This window comes from Martes martes (genome assembly GCF_963455335.1).
Source record: "Martes martes genome assembly, chromosome: 15".
NCBI lineage: Eukaryota > Metazoa > Chordata > Mammalia > Carnivora > Mustelidae > Martes > Martes martes.
In genome coordinates, this window is record NC_137903.1 from 56,514,856 (window position 1) to 56,528,935 (window position 14,080).

Consider the following 14,080-nt stretch of genomic DNA (forward strand, 5'->3'; position numbering starts at 1 on the left):
GTAGCAATAATGCTTGGAGTGTATTCAAATGGAAAAGCTTGGGCTGGAAATACTTGTTTAGAAAAAGAACTACATCACTCCACCCTACTTCATCAAGTAATCCAAGCCATCTTAAACACTCAAGGTCCGACCAAGCAAGACGTATTTTATTAAAACCTCTTTCAGCTTGAACTAGATCAGATCCTTGGGAATAAACAATTTTACTCAATGAAGAAGTAGAAAGGATTCTTGATTACTACTATAGTTCTTTTGTGTAGACTGCTTCTAGGTTAATGCAAAAAGCTCAGAAAAGGATATCAGATAAGGTAAAAGGCTTTATTATTCAGGATCAGCTCAAAGTCTGACACTGACAGAGGCAGGAATAATTATTATCTCATTACATTTGACCTTTGGCACCCATTTGAAGTACTAGTTTTCCAAGTGGGACATGTTACAGCCAGTAGACTCTCAGCACAGTTTCTGTCAGCCACATTTACCCCAATTTTGCTCAGTAGAGCTGTTAGCAGATGTTCAAGGATACAAAGAATATAATATCTACTTTAGCTTTTCCCCACCCCACCCCACTGGCTTTCAAAGCAAGAGATAGGTAGCATTATTAGCAGATATGGTCATAAATAACTCCTTTCCACAGCCTAACATTAAAAAATCAAACACCAATTATAAGCAGAGTTTCTAAATATTCAGTTAATGCTGTGGAGTGCTTTGTTTCAAAAACAGCAATTCTGTGGCTTCTCTTTATTTCACTCCTCGCATAAAACCAAGGAGAATCCATGTTTAATTCACATACGTACTTCTGGTTGGTACAAGCTTAACTTACAGGAATCAAAGGAATTAAAATTTGTCATTAAGAACAGATTTTTAAATTATGACAAAAATATGAATAAAATCTACATATTTCTTAGGGATATGGATAAAATGAATCAAGTTTCATGATTGTTAGGGGATTCCCTTCCAAGAACGTAGTACAAAGAGGGTACACGGAGCTTGTGTCTCAGGTTATAAAGGGGAAAAGTAGAAAACAACAGTTCATTTCAAGATGATTGATATTTAACTGCTGACTAAAGGGAAGATGTTCAAAATATTTTGCACATTACTAACTTAGAATCAATCTAAACACCTTCTATATTATATATTTAGAGAAATTTCCATGACTTTTCAGCTCAGGGCTATACTAGAAGGTTACTATTTTTTATGTATATGAAGAAAATCCAAAAAATGAAGCTAAAGCCAAGAATTATTTTTTAGGTTCTGGATTTTCAGTTTGGAGCTATGTTCTTTTATTAAAATATCAGTAAGAAATTATAACTTTTTCTTAAATTCAATGACTTACATTTTTAAAAAGTTGCAGCCCCTAGAGAACTGAATTCAAGTTGAATTCAAACCCCAACTTTAATGTATGACTATTGATTTTATAAATATCTTTGTCTAGTAAATGGCAAAAATTGTAACCTCTTATAGAACATGATGTTGAGTTGATATCATAGTAAATTGCTTAGTAAAAATAGAAGGACCTTAAGTCTCATGTGAGAGATTATATTTGGGGGAAAAAGACAAGTAAAGTTTCTAGTGTTATTCTCCTAGTTTCTCCAAAGAGTTGATAGTTTTCACTGCTCTTAAAATAAAGATGATTTTAACTTAAGAGACTGTATTTTAACACTGAACACTGAATCAAGATAAATGCACTTATCTGAATATCACATTTTTACACATACTAAAAAAAAACAAAAAACTCCCAAAAGTGTAGTGAAAAGATTATATAAATTTTAAATGAAACTATATTTGAGGCAGCACAGAACCAGAGGTCCCCAGCAGAAGACTTCTTCAGCAACCGGCCTTCACAGACAGGCCTCCTGCTGTGACCCGCAGATACTTTCCACTGTGCACCCACAGTCTCAGAGTAATAAGAGACAAGTCTTGCTTTCTGCCTCTATGAACTGGGATGTCATTATTGTAGAGAAGAGGCATAATTTAAAAAGTGAAGACTACTCATTCAAAAAGTTACAGAGCGATAAACTTACTTTATGGAATTAAACACAGCATTCATCCCAAGGAAGCTGCATGTAAGCTATGGTAGTAGAACCAGAGCAGGTAAACTTCAGAGTTGAAAGGATTTTCTCTGAAAATTAAAAAAAAATTAAAAAACCAAAAAAACAAAAAGAAAGGTAGCTTTCTTAAAAAGATTAGAGTTATAGAATCATTCTGTTGTATTTTTTGTCTTGTTTTAATGGGCCAAAGTTCAGTTAACTCACTCAGATTAGAATCTATAATTCTGTTGACTGTTCGGGACTGCAGTAGTCGTCTTGGGATTTTCTATGGAAGTATGTACAGATTTTCCTCATGGAGCTGGGAGTAATAGTGACCTAGAAAAAGAAAGTTTAGATTTCAGAGATTTTCTAAGATAATGCTCAGCTGTTAACTTGAACAAGTTATCACTAAAAGGTATTTTAAATTACAATGTCTAGAAATTTGATTATTTAGTCAGTGAGCTTTCAGTCCCCAATTTTTTTTTTTAAAGCTTTTATTTATTTATTTATTTGACAGACAGAGATCACAAGTAGGCAGAGAGGCAGGCAGAGAGAGAGGAGGAAGCAGGCTCCCCGCTGAGCGGAGAGCCTGATGCGGAGCTCGATCCCAGAACCCTGGGATCATGACCTGGGCTGAAGGCAGAGGCTTTAACCCATTGAGCCACCCAGGCGCCCCTCTGTCCCAAATATTTTGATGGCAATGTGTCTTCTGGCTGATTTGTACTGAATTTAATAAAAACTGAATAGGTAGTACACAAGGATGGAAGGGACAAATTTTTCATGTGAATGGAAAATAATCACCAGTTAAACCTTCTAGTAGGAACCAAAGGTTATAATAACCCTTCTCCTTGAAATAAATGAGTAAATCATCCTACCAAATTTACAAATGGGATAGTGATTCAAATGGCAGCTGCTACTCTCTTCTGAAGAAATCTACATTATCATCATGCACATAAAGCAGAAAATTCTTTTAAAGAAACGTTAGCTTCAAAGACTGAAATTATAAAACCAGAAATGTATGGGACCAGCACACTATTTTTGAAAGCCTTTAAAATTAACACATTAGTGAAAACAATTTTTCACTGAAATTATTTTTCTGCTAACACACAGCTGAGAACAGTTCCTCTGGAAAAAAATAAGAAATTTGATTAGGGGTAAAAAACAGGTATAGTGATAATTTTGAAAGAATAAAGGAAAGACTCCTTATAGCTATTTTTTTTTTCATGTTCTGTAGCAAGTTCTTGGTTGGAGCTTGTGTTTGAAGTAATCTTTAAAATATTTCTGGCTTATTTTTCCTCTAATTATGGGATAGGCTTCATGACAGTAGGAGGGGGATATGAACACTTATTAAACTAGAACTGGCCTGAGGATATCTTGCCTTTGCCTTTTAGATTCTTGGAGTGGATTTTAATCATTCTACCATCTTCTCCTTAACACAGAGCAAGAGCTACTATGAAGCACAGCAGAACCTCCCTTAACCCACCTTACCTTAACTTGCAAACTGATTACCTAAAGATTTTTAGTTTTTTTGACTGGTGCCCATACTCACCCAATGCTCATAGCTACTTCCCCCACCACCATTAATAATGAGTCACTTGCTTCCCAAGTTTTCTGCCAGCAGTACATGTTTTTGAAATTGTTTAACTTAAATTTATGCCAGTCAATGAAATGAGTCCTAAAAAGGTAAGTGAAACTAAGGTGAATGTTTTAAAAGTATAGATAGAGGTGAATTGCCAAAAATACTGGTGTGAGCAAGATGACTGTAAAAAAGATTGGAGAAAATCATAAAAACCTAGAAGGATTCTACACTGAAATTGCTTTCTAAGTGTCTAAGTTTCACTGTATTTTAAATAATCATAAACTGTAATTACGAACTGGAAATCTATTTATGGACTTTGGCAGCTTGCCCACAAATGTCAGCTTTATCTATAAAAAGGAAGGGAATCCATAAAAAGTGGTGGCCAGGGGCTGGAGTGGGGTGGGGAGGGAATAATATCAAACAATGAAGAGGGAAGATATCTTGGAATTGATATGCTAGAGGATGATGAAGGCTTTGAAGAGTCAAGGAACAGGGCTAAGGGCTATAGACCTTGACAAAAGTTTTTTTTTTTTTTTTTAAATTAATTAATTTATTTGAAAGAGAGGGAGAGAGAGTGAGAGTACGCACCCTCAAGTGCAGGGTGAGTGGGGATGGGGGAAGGGGCAGGGGAGGGAGGACTCCCTGCTCAGCTGGCAGCCAAGAGGGCTGGATCTCACAACCTGGAGATCACGACCTGCCCTGCAATCAAGAGTCAGAAGCTTAATGGGACGAGCCACTCAGGCACCCCTGGACTTGGACAGAAGGCATTTTGATGGGAGTGAATAGGGTTGCTAGACAATAAAATACAGCAACACCCAGTTACATTTGAATTTCAAATAACTTTTTAGTATAAGGAATTTTTAGTATAAATATGTCCCACGCAATATTTGTCTCAAATTTCTATGTGCTAAATCTGGCAACCCTAGGTATAAATAGATTTACTGAAGAAAAAAAAAAAAAAAAAAAGAAAAGAAAAGAAAAGAAAAAAGAAAGCATCCTGACTTCTGAGAAGGGATTTGTGTCTGACCTTTCAGAAAGAAGTTAGGGAATGTATCTTCTCACTGGCCCCTTTCAAGTCAGGAAATGCATCTTCCCACCACTGCCAACTTACCGGGCCTGGAGAAGTCTTTCCGCTCTGTCTCCTGGAATTGGGGGTCTGGGAGGATGGACTTCGCGGAGATGAATTTTCAGCCTTCCGTTTGGCTGCCATGGCCAATAACCAGTTTTTATTCTCTGGGGAGCTATTCTCTTTGCCTACCACCTCAGACCCTTCTCCACAAGATCCCAAAGGAAGAGGTAGTGTTCCGCAGCTTTCGGAAGCATAAGGACTGGCGGGAGAAGGAGGCTCTGAGATACTCATACCAGCTCCTTCAATCTTGCTTGGTTTGGCGGGACCTAGAGAGTCCTTACCAAGGTCTTCCTGGTTACCAGCAAGGCAACAGAGATCCAAGTGAAGCTTTTCAACTGGGTCATCAAGCTCAGTCACACAGTTGCAACTCTTTACACACTTTTGTTTCACACTCTCCAGACAACTTGAGTCTAGCCTCCTCTTTACTCGATTTCTAGACTCGGAGCAAGCCACTGCTTGGGATGATTTCAGACTCACAGGAATGAGGGCTTTTCTTGGAGATGTGATCTTGGTCTCAGAAGCAGGTGGAGTGATGGGTGGTGATGAGGATGGTGTTCGGGTCATCCAGTTTCTAATGGACATCTTGAAAGATGAGGGTGGCTTCGGAGAGACGGAGGAGACAGAGCCTCTTCTGCTGATAGGAGACCGGGCTTTGGCAGGAGGGGTTTTAATAGAGAATGTAGGAGTATTTGAAGGAAGAGGGAGGTCTCCTGCACAGCTTGGAGCACAAGCTGCTGATGATGGGGAAGAAATGGATGGACTGCTCTTTACTCTGGGCGCTTTGGCAGGAGTATTCTGGCTACTTGTCACTGTCACTGAAAAAAAAAGAGTCACAAAAATCAGAAGTGAAAGTCAGAAAATTCCTGAATTCTCATCAAGGAAAATTATAACTAACTTACTCACATAGGAATGGGTTTCCAAGTGAGTAGGTTATATAAATCATTGGATTCTGATCATACTCTTGCAACATTTTCCTTCCCCTTTCCTAACTGCCCTCCTCCCACTGCTGTAGAACAGAAAATCTAGAAAATATAGAAAAATTAAAAATTTAAATGAATCCAGGTAAACCACTTTTAACATTTTTTCTATACTTGTGTGTGTGATATATACATTATACATGTCAAATTTTTTCTATACGAAAACAAGACTATAACGTATATACTATTTGTATGTAATGTATATACTAACCTTCTACTTAGCATACCATGAATATTTTTCACATTAATATAAATTCATATTATCATTTTTAATAGCTTCAAGTATTCTAAGGTAACAGTAAGACATTCAGGTTGTTAATGATATTTTGTTTTCATAAGTAAAGTTGCCATTAGGATTCCTGTATATACTTTTGAGCCACGCTAGGCAAAGAGGCATTGCACAATGGCTCCCAAACAGAAGTACTGGTCTAAAATTTGGCACATTCATTTACTGTGGACTTGAACCTAACCTTTTACCTCCTCTACTTCAGTTTCCCTATCTGTTAAAGGGAAAGATTTTAATCTCCACAAAAAAACAATCCCAACAATTTCTCATTGAGGTTATTAGGCCTCACTTGGTTTTCCATCTTAACTTATGAATGGCTACTTTCCACAAGCCAAAGAATGCCAAAGTACATTTCAGAAGCTAAATGCTTTCTCTTAGTAAAGCAAATCAAACAGTGATAGAACTCTTCTCTTTGAGCTGTCTCTTGTTTACAAGCAACAGCAAGTACTTTAGGTAAATTCTTTAAAAACTTCATGCTTCTTCCCAAGGGGAAGAAGCTCCACCACAGACAACTCTGTATTTTCTTACTTTCCTTCTGAGCTTTTTAGATTGCTGAAATAGTGTTCCTATCTCCAATAACAAGGAAAGTCCATCAGTTTATTTTCTAAGTCACAAACTCTTTGAATTATAACTCTGATATTTAATTCAGTTTACCGAATTGCATTCATATGCAATTGAATTCAGGATGAGCTGACATAAAAATATAATCTCTCTCTTAGTTAGAATACAGATTTACAAGCATTAATTTCAGGCATTTAGTTATCCTGTATGTTCTACCCTGTGCTTTTTACTAATAAAGCAGTTTTGCCTTGAGATAGAGAAATTCTACAAACTGACTTTTACCTGAAGTTTTCCCATCAACCATATTTTTAGAAATGGCCAAAGTGATACCATTCCTTCAATAAATCATTCCTGGAAACTCCCTCCTTTTTTTTAAAGATTTTATTTATTTGACAAAGAGATCACAAGTAGACAGAGAGGCAGGCACAGAGAGAGGAGGAAGCAGGCTCCCCAAGGAGCAGAGAGCCCGATGTGGGGCTCGATCCCAGGATGCTGGGATCATGACCTGAGCCAAAGGCAGAGGCTTTAACCCACTGAGCCACCCAGGCACCCCAAGGGAAACCCCATTTTTGTTGTAACACAATATATAAGGGAAGTTAGCAACAGGATCGGTCCCTAAAGCATCTGGTCATGGTTCTCATACTCATGTTCTAAAGCTTGATTAGCTATTACTTCAGGAGGACAGAAACTTTTCTTTTTTTCACTCCTCAGAGCAGGTCAACAGTCACCGCACAGCCCCTATAGTCATTAGTTCTATTAAAGTGGGCTGAAGGATATGGTTAAAGCAGAAAGTCCTAAAATAGTATGGGTTTTACAACATGCAGGTTCTAAGACAGGATTAGAGGAGAAGGAAAAGCTGGGCCGGGGCAGCTGGGGTTGGGCCACACAGATACCTAAGTTTCTGATACTCGAGCAGTAGACATCAGAAGTATTTACTGAAGGTCAGCGGGGTATCTGATGTGGTGGAAAACTAGGGCATTTCTCTTTCTTTAGGATGTTAGAATGAAGGAAGGATTGGACAATGGGGGTTCAAAGAGAAGATTTTATTAACTTGGAAGGTTAACAAAACTCTAGGACAAATTTAAATCTTTAAAAAAAAAACAGTAATTAGATTATTTAGATAATAAAAGTTCATGGTAAAAAAACAAAACCAAACACACAACCAAATAGTTAACAGAAGGGAATAAGGTGAAAAGTCAAAAGTCCTCTTTTTAATCTTCTCATTTTACTCATGTTCTTGTGCAACCCACAATTTTCTATATGCCTGTTAGTACACACAAAGGTATATCATATCTTAAAAACCCAACAATGGATTATTACACACATAATTATTATACATAATGGATTATTACACACACATTCTGCTATTTGCCCTTTTCTCTTCAAAGTGTTATCTTTTTCTCTGTATCTCCTCACGTACATTAGATGCACTGCATTCTTTTTAACAGCTATTCGGTACATCACTATATTGGCGCATCGATTTAACACGACATGCCCATCTAGCACATCATCTACTGACTCTCCGCTGACCCTAAGCACTGCACGAGATCTGACGACCTGGTAGCATAAACTGTACTACTATCCTAAAAGCTTCCTGAAAGTCAGTTCCTTTGAGGAATTAGAGGAGAGCTTACTAATAATCAGCCACTTTGCAGCTCCTTTCTGTGTAAAAGGTTGCCATCTGGCCTCACCCCACCTTTTCAGTCATATCATGTACTCTGCTACTCTGGGATCTTGTTGCAGGAGACTACTCACTGCTTCCTGAATAAGCTTCGCCCTCTCACATCTTTGTCTTTGTTCATGTGGCTTTCTTGCCAAGCCTGCCCCTTCTTGGCCAGGCAAAAATTCTCATGTTTCAAGCTCTGATGACATCGGTAATTTCATTGTTACACAATTCACAAACTTCTTTCATTGTGAAGAATTCACAAACTTCTTTCCTCCTCTCCCACAGTAAGTAGGTTCCTTTTGTTTATGTAGCTAGGAGCGGTGTTAATAATGTGCCAAAGCTTTTGTATCTGCCTCCTGGACTAGACTGTGAGCACCTAGGGGCAGGTGATGATGATTTACTCATTTTTTTAAGTCTAGTATCCCTATAGCACCCAGCAAGGAATCATTAAACAATTTTTATTAAATGCCATTACTTCTGAGACAGATGATGGTGAGGTACCAGGCATCAAAAAACAGACTCTAAGTATTCTGCTGACTGGTGAGACTATAGCAAGCACATGAGATAGAACAGGTAAGATTTCCTTCTCTTTACGATAAGGACAATCATCTTTGTCACTCAATAACGCCTAGACCAGAGGTTCTCAATCCTGACTACATACAAGAATTACTTGGAGCTTTAGAAAAATACAGGTACTTGGTCCCCATCCCAGACCTACTGAACAATCTCTGGGGATACACAAACTTTTAAAAAGCTCCACCACTGGTTACGATGCACAGCTGGGGCTGAGAACCCTTCACCTTGACAGTGCTGAGATTGCTGGTTGAAACAGTGAAACAATAGTAAATGACAGAGCAGGTGCTGGCTGGGAAAAGTAGGGCAGAGGGAAAAGTAGTGCCTTCGGTTTAAAGCCTTTTGGCTGGTGTGCTAAAAGGGCCAGAGGAGAAGATATGAAGCCTAGGACAGCAGTGAAGGTTTGGGGTGGCAGTTAGAGTCAGGAAAGCAGAGGACCATAATTTTCAAAATGGAAGTGTGATTAGCGGCAGCCTATCTGCTGCTGGAAGCTGGGTTACAGGGATGAATAGCCAATGTACCAGCCTTTGGCTCTCACGTGGGGTTGCTGCTCTATAGAGCTCTTCAAGAGAACTCTAGCAGCATCCAGAAATAGAGAAATCTGGGGATAACTCTTGGTCAGGTTTTTTTTCTTTCTTTCCTTTTTTTAATATTTACTTATTAGAGAGAGAGAGAGAGCACACAAGCAGGGGGAGCGGCAGAGGGAGAGGGGGAAGCAGGCTCCTCGCTGAGCAGGGAGCCCAACATGGGGCTCAATTCCAGCACCCTGGGATCATGACCTGAGCCAAATGCAGATGCCTGACCAACTGAGCCGCCAAGTGCCCCCCTTGCTCGGGTCTTAACTCGATCTTTGCTTTCCTATGTTGAGTCCTAAAGGAGGCAGTAAGGCAGAGTGCTTCTAAGCATGGGCTCTAAACCCAGACTGCAAGTGTTTAAACTCTGGTTCTACTACAACTTGACGGCTGTGCGACCTTAGGCAAGTCCAACTTCCTTGAGCTTCAGTTTTGGTTGTTTGGCAAACTAAATAAGATAATCCATGTGGGTCCCTAGAATGATTGTGCTAATACTCAATAATAGCTAAATGTTGTTGTTGCTATTATTTTGGTCCAAATTTGGATCAACATGTGTAACTTCTTTTGTGACTTGGCTTCCAAAACTAAATAATTAATGACACACTAAAAATACTTAGTTAAGCAACTCACTTTTCATTAATATTCTTAAAATGGTTACTGCAATTAACACAGAAATGCCACCCCTGAGAATCTATTTTAATGGGATGGGGGAACCCTTAATTCAGAAAACAATTTTCACAAAATATTGGAAACATAATATCCAACTACGAGAGAGTAGCTAAACTATAGAACATTTACTCAGTGGACTATTTTAAATATTTTGCTATAAGATAACATAGAAAGTGCTTAGGACATAAGTTCAGGGAAAGCAACCTCAAGAAATCCAAATGAATTTACAGTACAAACAATGATTCCGTTAATAAGAATCTCTCTGTGGAAAAGGAGGAAAAATCTCAAAAAGTAACTTAAAGTGTCAAAATTCTGAGTGGTGGAAACACTGATGGCTGCTTCCTCATATGATTCTTCTCTTTTTCATTTCCCAAAATTAGGGAGAGATAAGTAAATATAAAGACAAGGCAGCAAATAGACATCCATGTTCATGGATCACAAGACTTAACATTATCATTAATAAGGTGGCAATATTCCCCAAGCTGATCTATAGATCTGATGCAATCCGTATCAAAATCCTAGAGGACTATTTTGCAGAAATTGACAAGCTGGTTCTAAAATGTGTATAGAACTATAAGAGGACAAGAATAGCCAAAATAACCTTGAAAATGAAGAAAACTGGGGGACTCAGCCTTTCCGATTTCCAAACCTGCTACAAAGCTACAGTAATCAAGACAATGTGGTATCAGCAAAAGGACAGACATATACATCAATGGAACAGAAATGAGAATCTAGAAATAAACCCTTACATTTATGGTCAACTAAGTTTTGGCAAAGGTGTGAAAACAATTTGTGGGGTAAAGAATAGTCTCTTTTAAAAAATGATACCAAGAAACCAGGATATCCATGTATAAGAGTGAATTTTGATCCTTACCTCATATCATGCACAAAAATAAATAACACAATGGACCAGAGGGCCTTAGAACTAAAAAACTCGTAGAATAAAATATAGGAGTAAATCTTTGTGACCTTAAGTTAAGCAATGGTTTCTTAGATATAACATCAAAAGCACAAATGACAAAGGAAAAGACAGATAAATTAGATTTCGTCAAAATTAGAAAAAAATTTGTCAAAAAACCACCATTACGCAAATAAAAAGGCAACCTATAGGATAAGATAAAATATTTTCAAATCATTGTATGACAAGGGACTTATATCCAGAGTATATAAAGAACACTTTTAACTCAACATTAAAAAGACAAATAGCCCAATTAAAACGTGGGCAAAGAGTGCAGAAGCATTCTTCCAAAGAAAATACACAAATGGCAAATAGGCACATGAGAAAATGCTCTATGTCATTAACCATGAGGGGAATTAAAATCTAAACCACAATGGGATACCACTTCACATTTACTAGGAGGGCTATACTTAAGACAAACAGTAAGAGCTAGTAAGGATAGAAGGACATTGGAATCTTCATTTTGGATGCTGAAAAAACTCTAGAATGAGATTGTGTTGATGACTGCCTCACTCTGAATATCCTAAAGACCACTGCACTCTGTACTCTAAATGGGTGGACTTGTGATATATGAATATATCTTGACAAGGCTCTAATAAAAGCCTCAAGGGGGAAGAAAAGTATAGGAAATAAAAAGTAACAGCAGTTTACCATGTAACTCCATTCTGAATAGAAAAAAAAAAATACTAACTCTTGATCAAACCAAAATTATGATCTTGTATTGGAAGACGGGGGAATGGGGAGCGTGCAGGGATTTGGAGTGGTGGAGATACAGAGAGCTAAACCCTCCTCTCCCATGGTAAGAAGTCAACAGATAACGTTGAAAACTGCACCAAAACAAACCCCCAAAGAAACAGAAATGCACAAATATTATTTAGAGATGTACATTTCAAAGAATCAGCTAAAACATTTGACAGTGGCTACCCCTGGAAAAAGGGGAACTGTGGGGCAGGGCTGTTTTTTATCTTATTCACTGCTGTAGGACTAGTTGACCTGTTAAACTATGATACAAATAAAAAAACATTTTTTTAAAAGAGAGAAAAAACCCAAAACCAAAAATAAAAGCATCAAAGGTTTTACTGAAGTAGACTCAGAATAAAAGACCCCTCTGGAGTCCAGTTCTGCTTATAACAACTTGTAAGAGACTAAGTAAGTAAGTTGTTAGAAAAATGAGTATATATTCGGTCTCACCTTCAGCTCCCCATTACCTTAGGCCTTGATGGCTAATGTAAAATCAATCCTTAAGCTTGAATTTCAAGCTTATTACTATATATCTATTGATAGCATCGGAATCCCCTCTGGCTGGCTCAGTGCTTGGAAGACTTCTGCTCTTGGTGCACTGTTCCACTCTTCAACACTGCCTCTGTCAGTTCATGGTTATTACAAAATCCACATACATGATCCTTCCAATCCTTTGCTTGCTCAGTCTCTGCCTCCTTCTACATAGCTTTGTCCTTTCACTCACTCAAGCCCCTTATTTCTTGACCTTACTACTACCAACCTGCAAATCCTCCATTTTCTCAATTTCAATCACCACCTATTTTCCAGCTCACTTTTGAGCAATTCCAAATTCCAATCCCAAAATTCCTTCATCCTCTGGGGATCCTCAATTTATTCATCCTCCCACTTCAATACTGTCCCCCAAGTGCCACTATATCCTCATTTCCCTCCTCACCCAGTTTCATTCCTATAGTCAGTCATTATAGTCATCCTCTCCTACCTACCCTCAACTCCCTTGCCCCCTACCCCTCACTTCATGCTCGTGGACTTAAACCACATCCCTTAAACTCCCCACCTACAGTGTACTTGTACCTGGGCAGCAGACACACAACCACGCTGACTGCTCAACTTTCAATTCATGGCTACCAGCCTCCAGTTGACCCACTGCCCAATAACCATATCTCCCCAGTCCCTTACTCTTCTTTTCTCTGCATGACTCATGTCAGACTTTCTTATCTCTCCTTGGATCTCAACCACCTCCTTCCCTATCCTTATTTTCACTTGAAGATCCCGATTCCTATCTCACTAAGAGAAGCCATCAACTTCCATAGGTTCTGAACATCCCACCTACTTCACTGTATTTATATTTTCCACCTTTTCTCTAATTACTATGGATGACTTTCCATACCCTGGCAAAGGCCTACCCTTTTACTTGTAAATTTGGTACCATCCCTCTCACACTTGAGAACATTGCTCCAGCAAATTTCCCTGCATCAAGTCCCACCCACCACCCCACCATAGGATCCTTCCAGTCACACACAAAATGCTGTTAATACAAAGCAAAAACAAATCGCAACACTGCTTCTTCCCTCAGCTATCACTTCATTTCTCTCCTTTCCTTTCTAGGAAAACTCCTTGGACGAGCCCTCTATTCTTGTAGTCTCCAAGTTCTCTTCAGTGATCCTCCTTAACACCCATCAGACACTGACACTCTGCCAACTGCTCTCATTAAAAGTCACTGAATAAGTCTGATATTGCCAAATCCAAAGGCCAATTTTTAGCCCTTGTCTTACATGGAGTTCTAAGAACATTTGACCAAATTCATCCCTCCCTCCATTATTTACTTGGCTTCCAGGATACAATACTCTGCTGGTTTTTCTCTATTTCTGGTTGTGCCTGCTCTTTCACCCCTCCAATGTCTAAACATTGGGGTGTTCCAAGGCTCAGAACCCAGATCTATCCTCTTTTCTTAGCTATAGCTTCCTTCACCTACATGTTGAATCCCAGATTTATAGCTCTAGCCTCAAACTGGGGATTAAACATCTAACTACCTCTCTTCTACATCTACATCTAACTACCATCTCTCTCTACATCTTTATTTGAATGTCTCATAATCATATCAAACAACATATCCAAATGGAACTTTAGCTATTCCCTCCCAAACCTGTTTCTTCTGCAGTGATTCCTGTCTAGGTTAACAGTAATTCCATTCTTCCAGCTTCTCAAGTCCTAAACTCTGAAGTTATCCTTGGTAACTCCCTTACATTCCATATCTGATTCCACACTATACTTACAATATATCCAGAACTTGAAAACTTCTTACCATATCTTTTGCTACCCCTCTGTCCAAGTCACCATCATTGCTT

At 38.5% G+C, this 14,080-nt stretch overlaps 1 protein-coding gene across 2 annotated transcripts in view; it reads right to left on the reverse strand.

Moving 5' to 3' along the window:
* Nucleotides 1-297: 297 nt before the first annotated feature.
* Nucleotides 298-14,080, reverse strand: part of DTL (denticleless E3 ubiquitin protein ligase homolog) — a 43,313-nt gene continuing 29,530 nt past the window's right edge. Inside the window, exons 14-16 of one of the 2 annotated variants that reach the window (XM_080824988.1) lie at nucleotides 4,715-5,547; nucleotides 2,250-2,360; nucleotides 1,759-2,116 (exon numbers count right to left, since the gene is read on the reverse strand). In XM_080824988.1, the coding sequence (XP_080681114.1) occupies nucleotides 2,262-2,360; nucleotides 4,715-5,547 (932 nt within the window). In that variant the 3' untranslated portion in view covers nucleotides 1,759-2,116; nucleotides 2,250-2,261. Of the gene's footprint in view, nucleotides 2,361-4,714; nucleotides 5,548-14,080 lie in introns of both variants that reach the window. The other variant, XM_080824987.1, reaches the window with a different exon arrangement.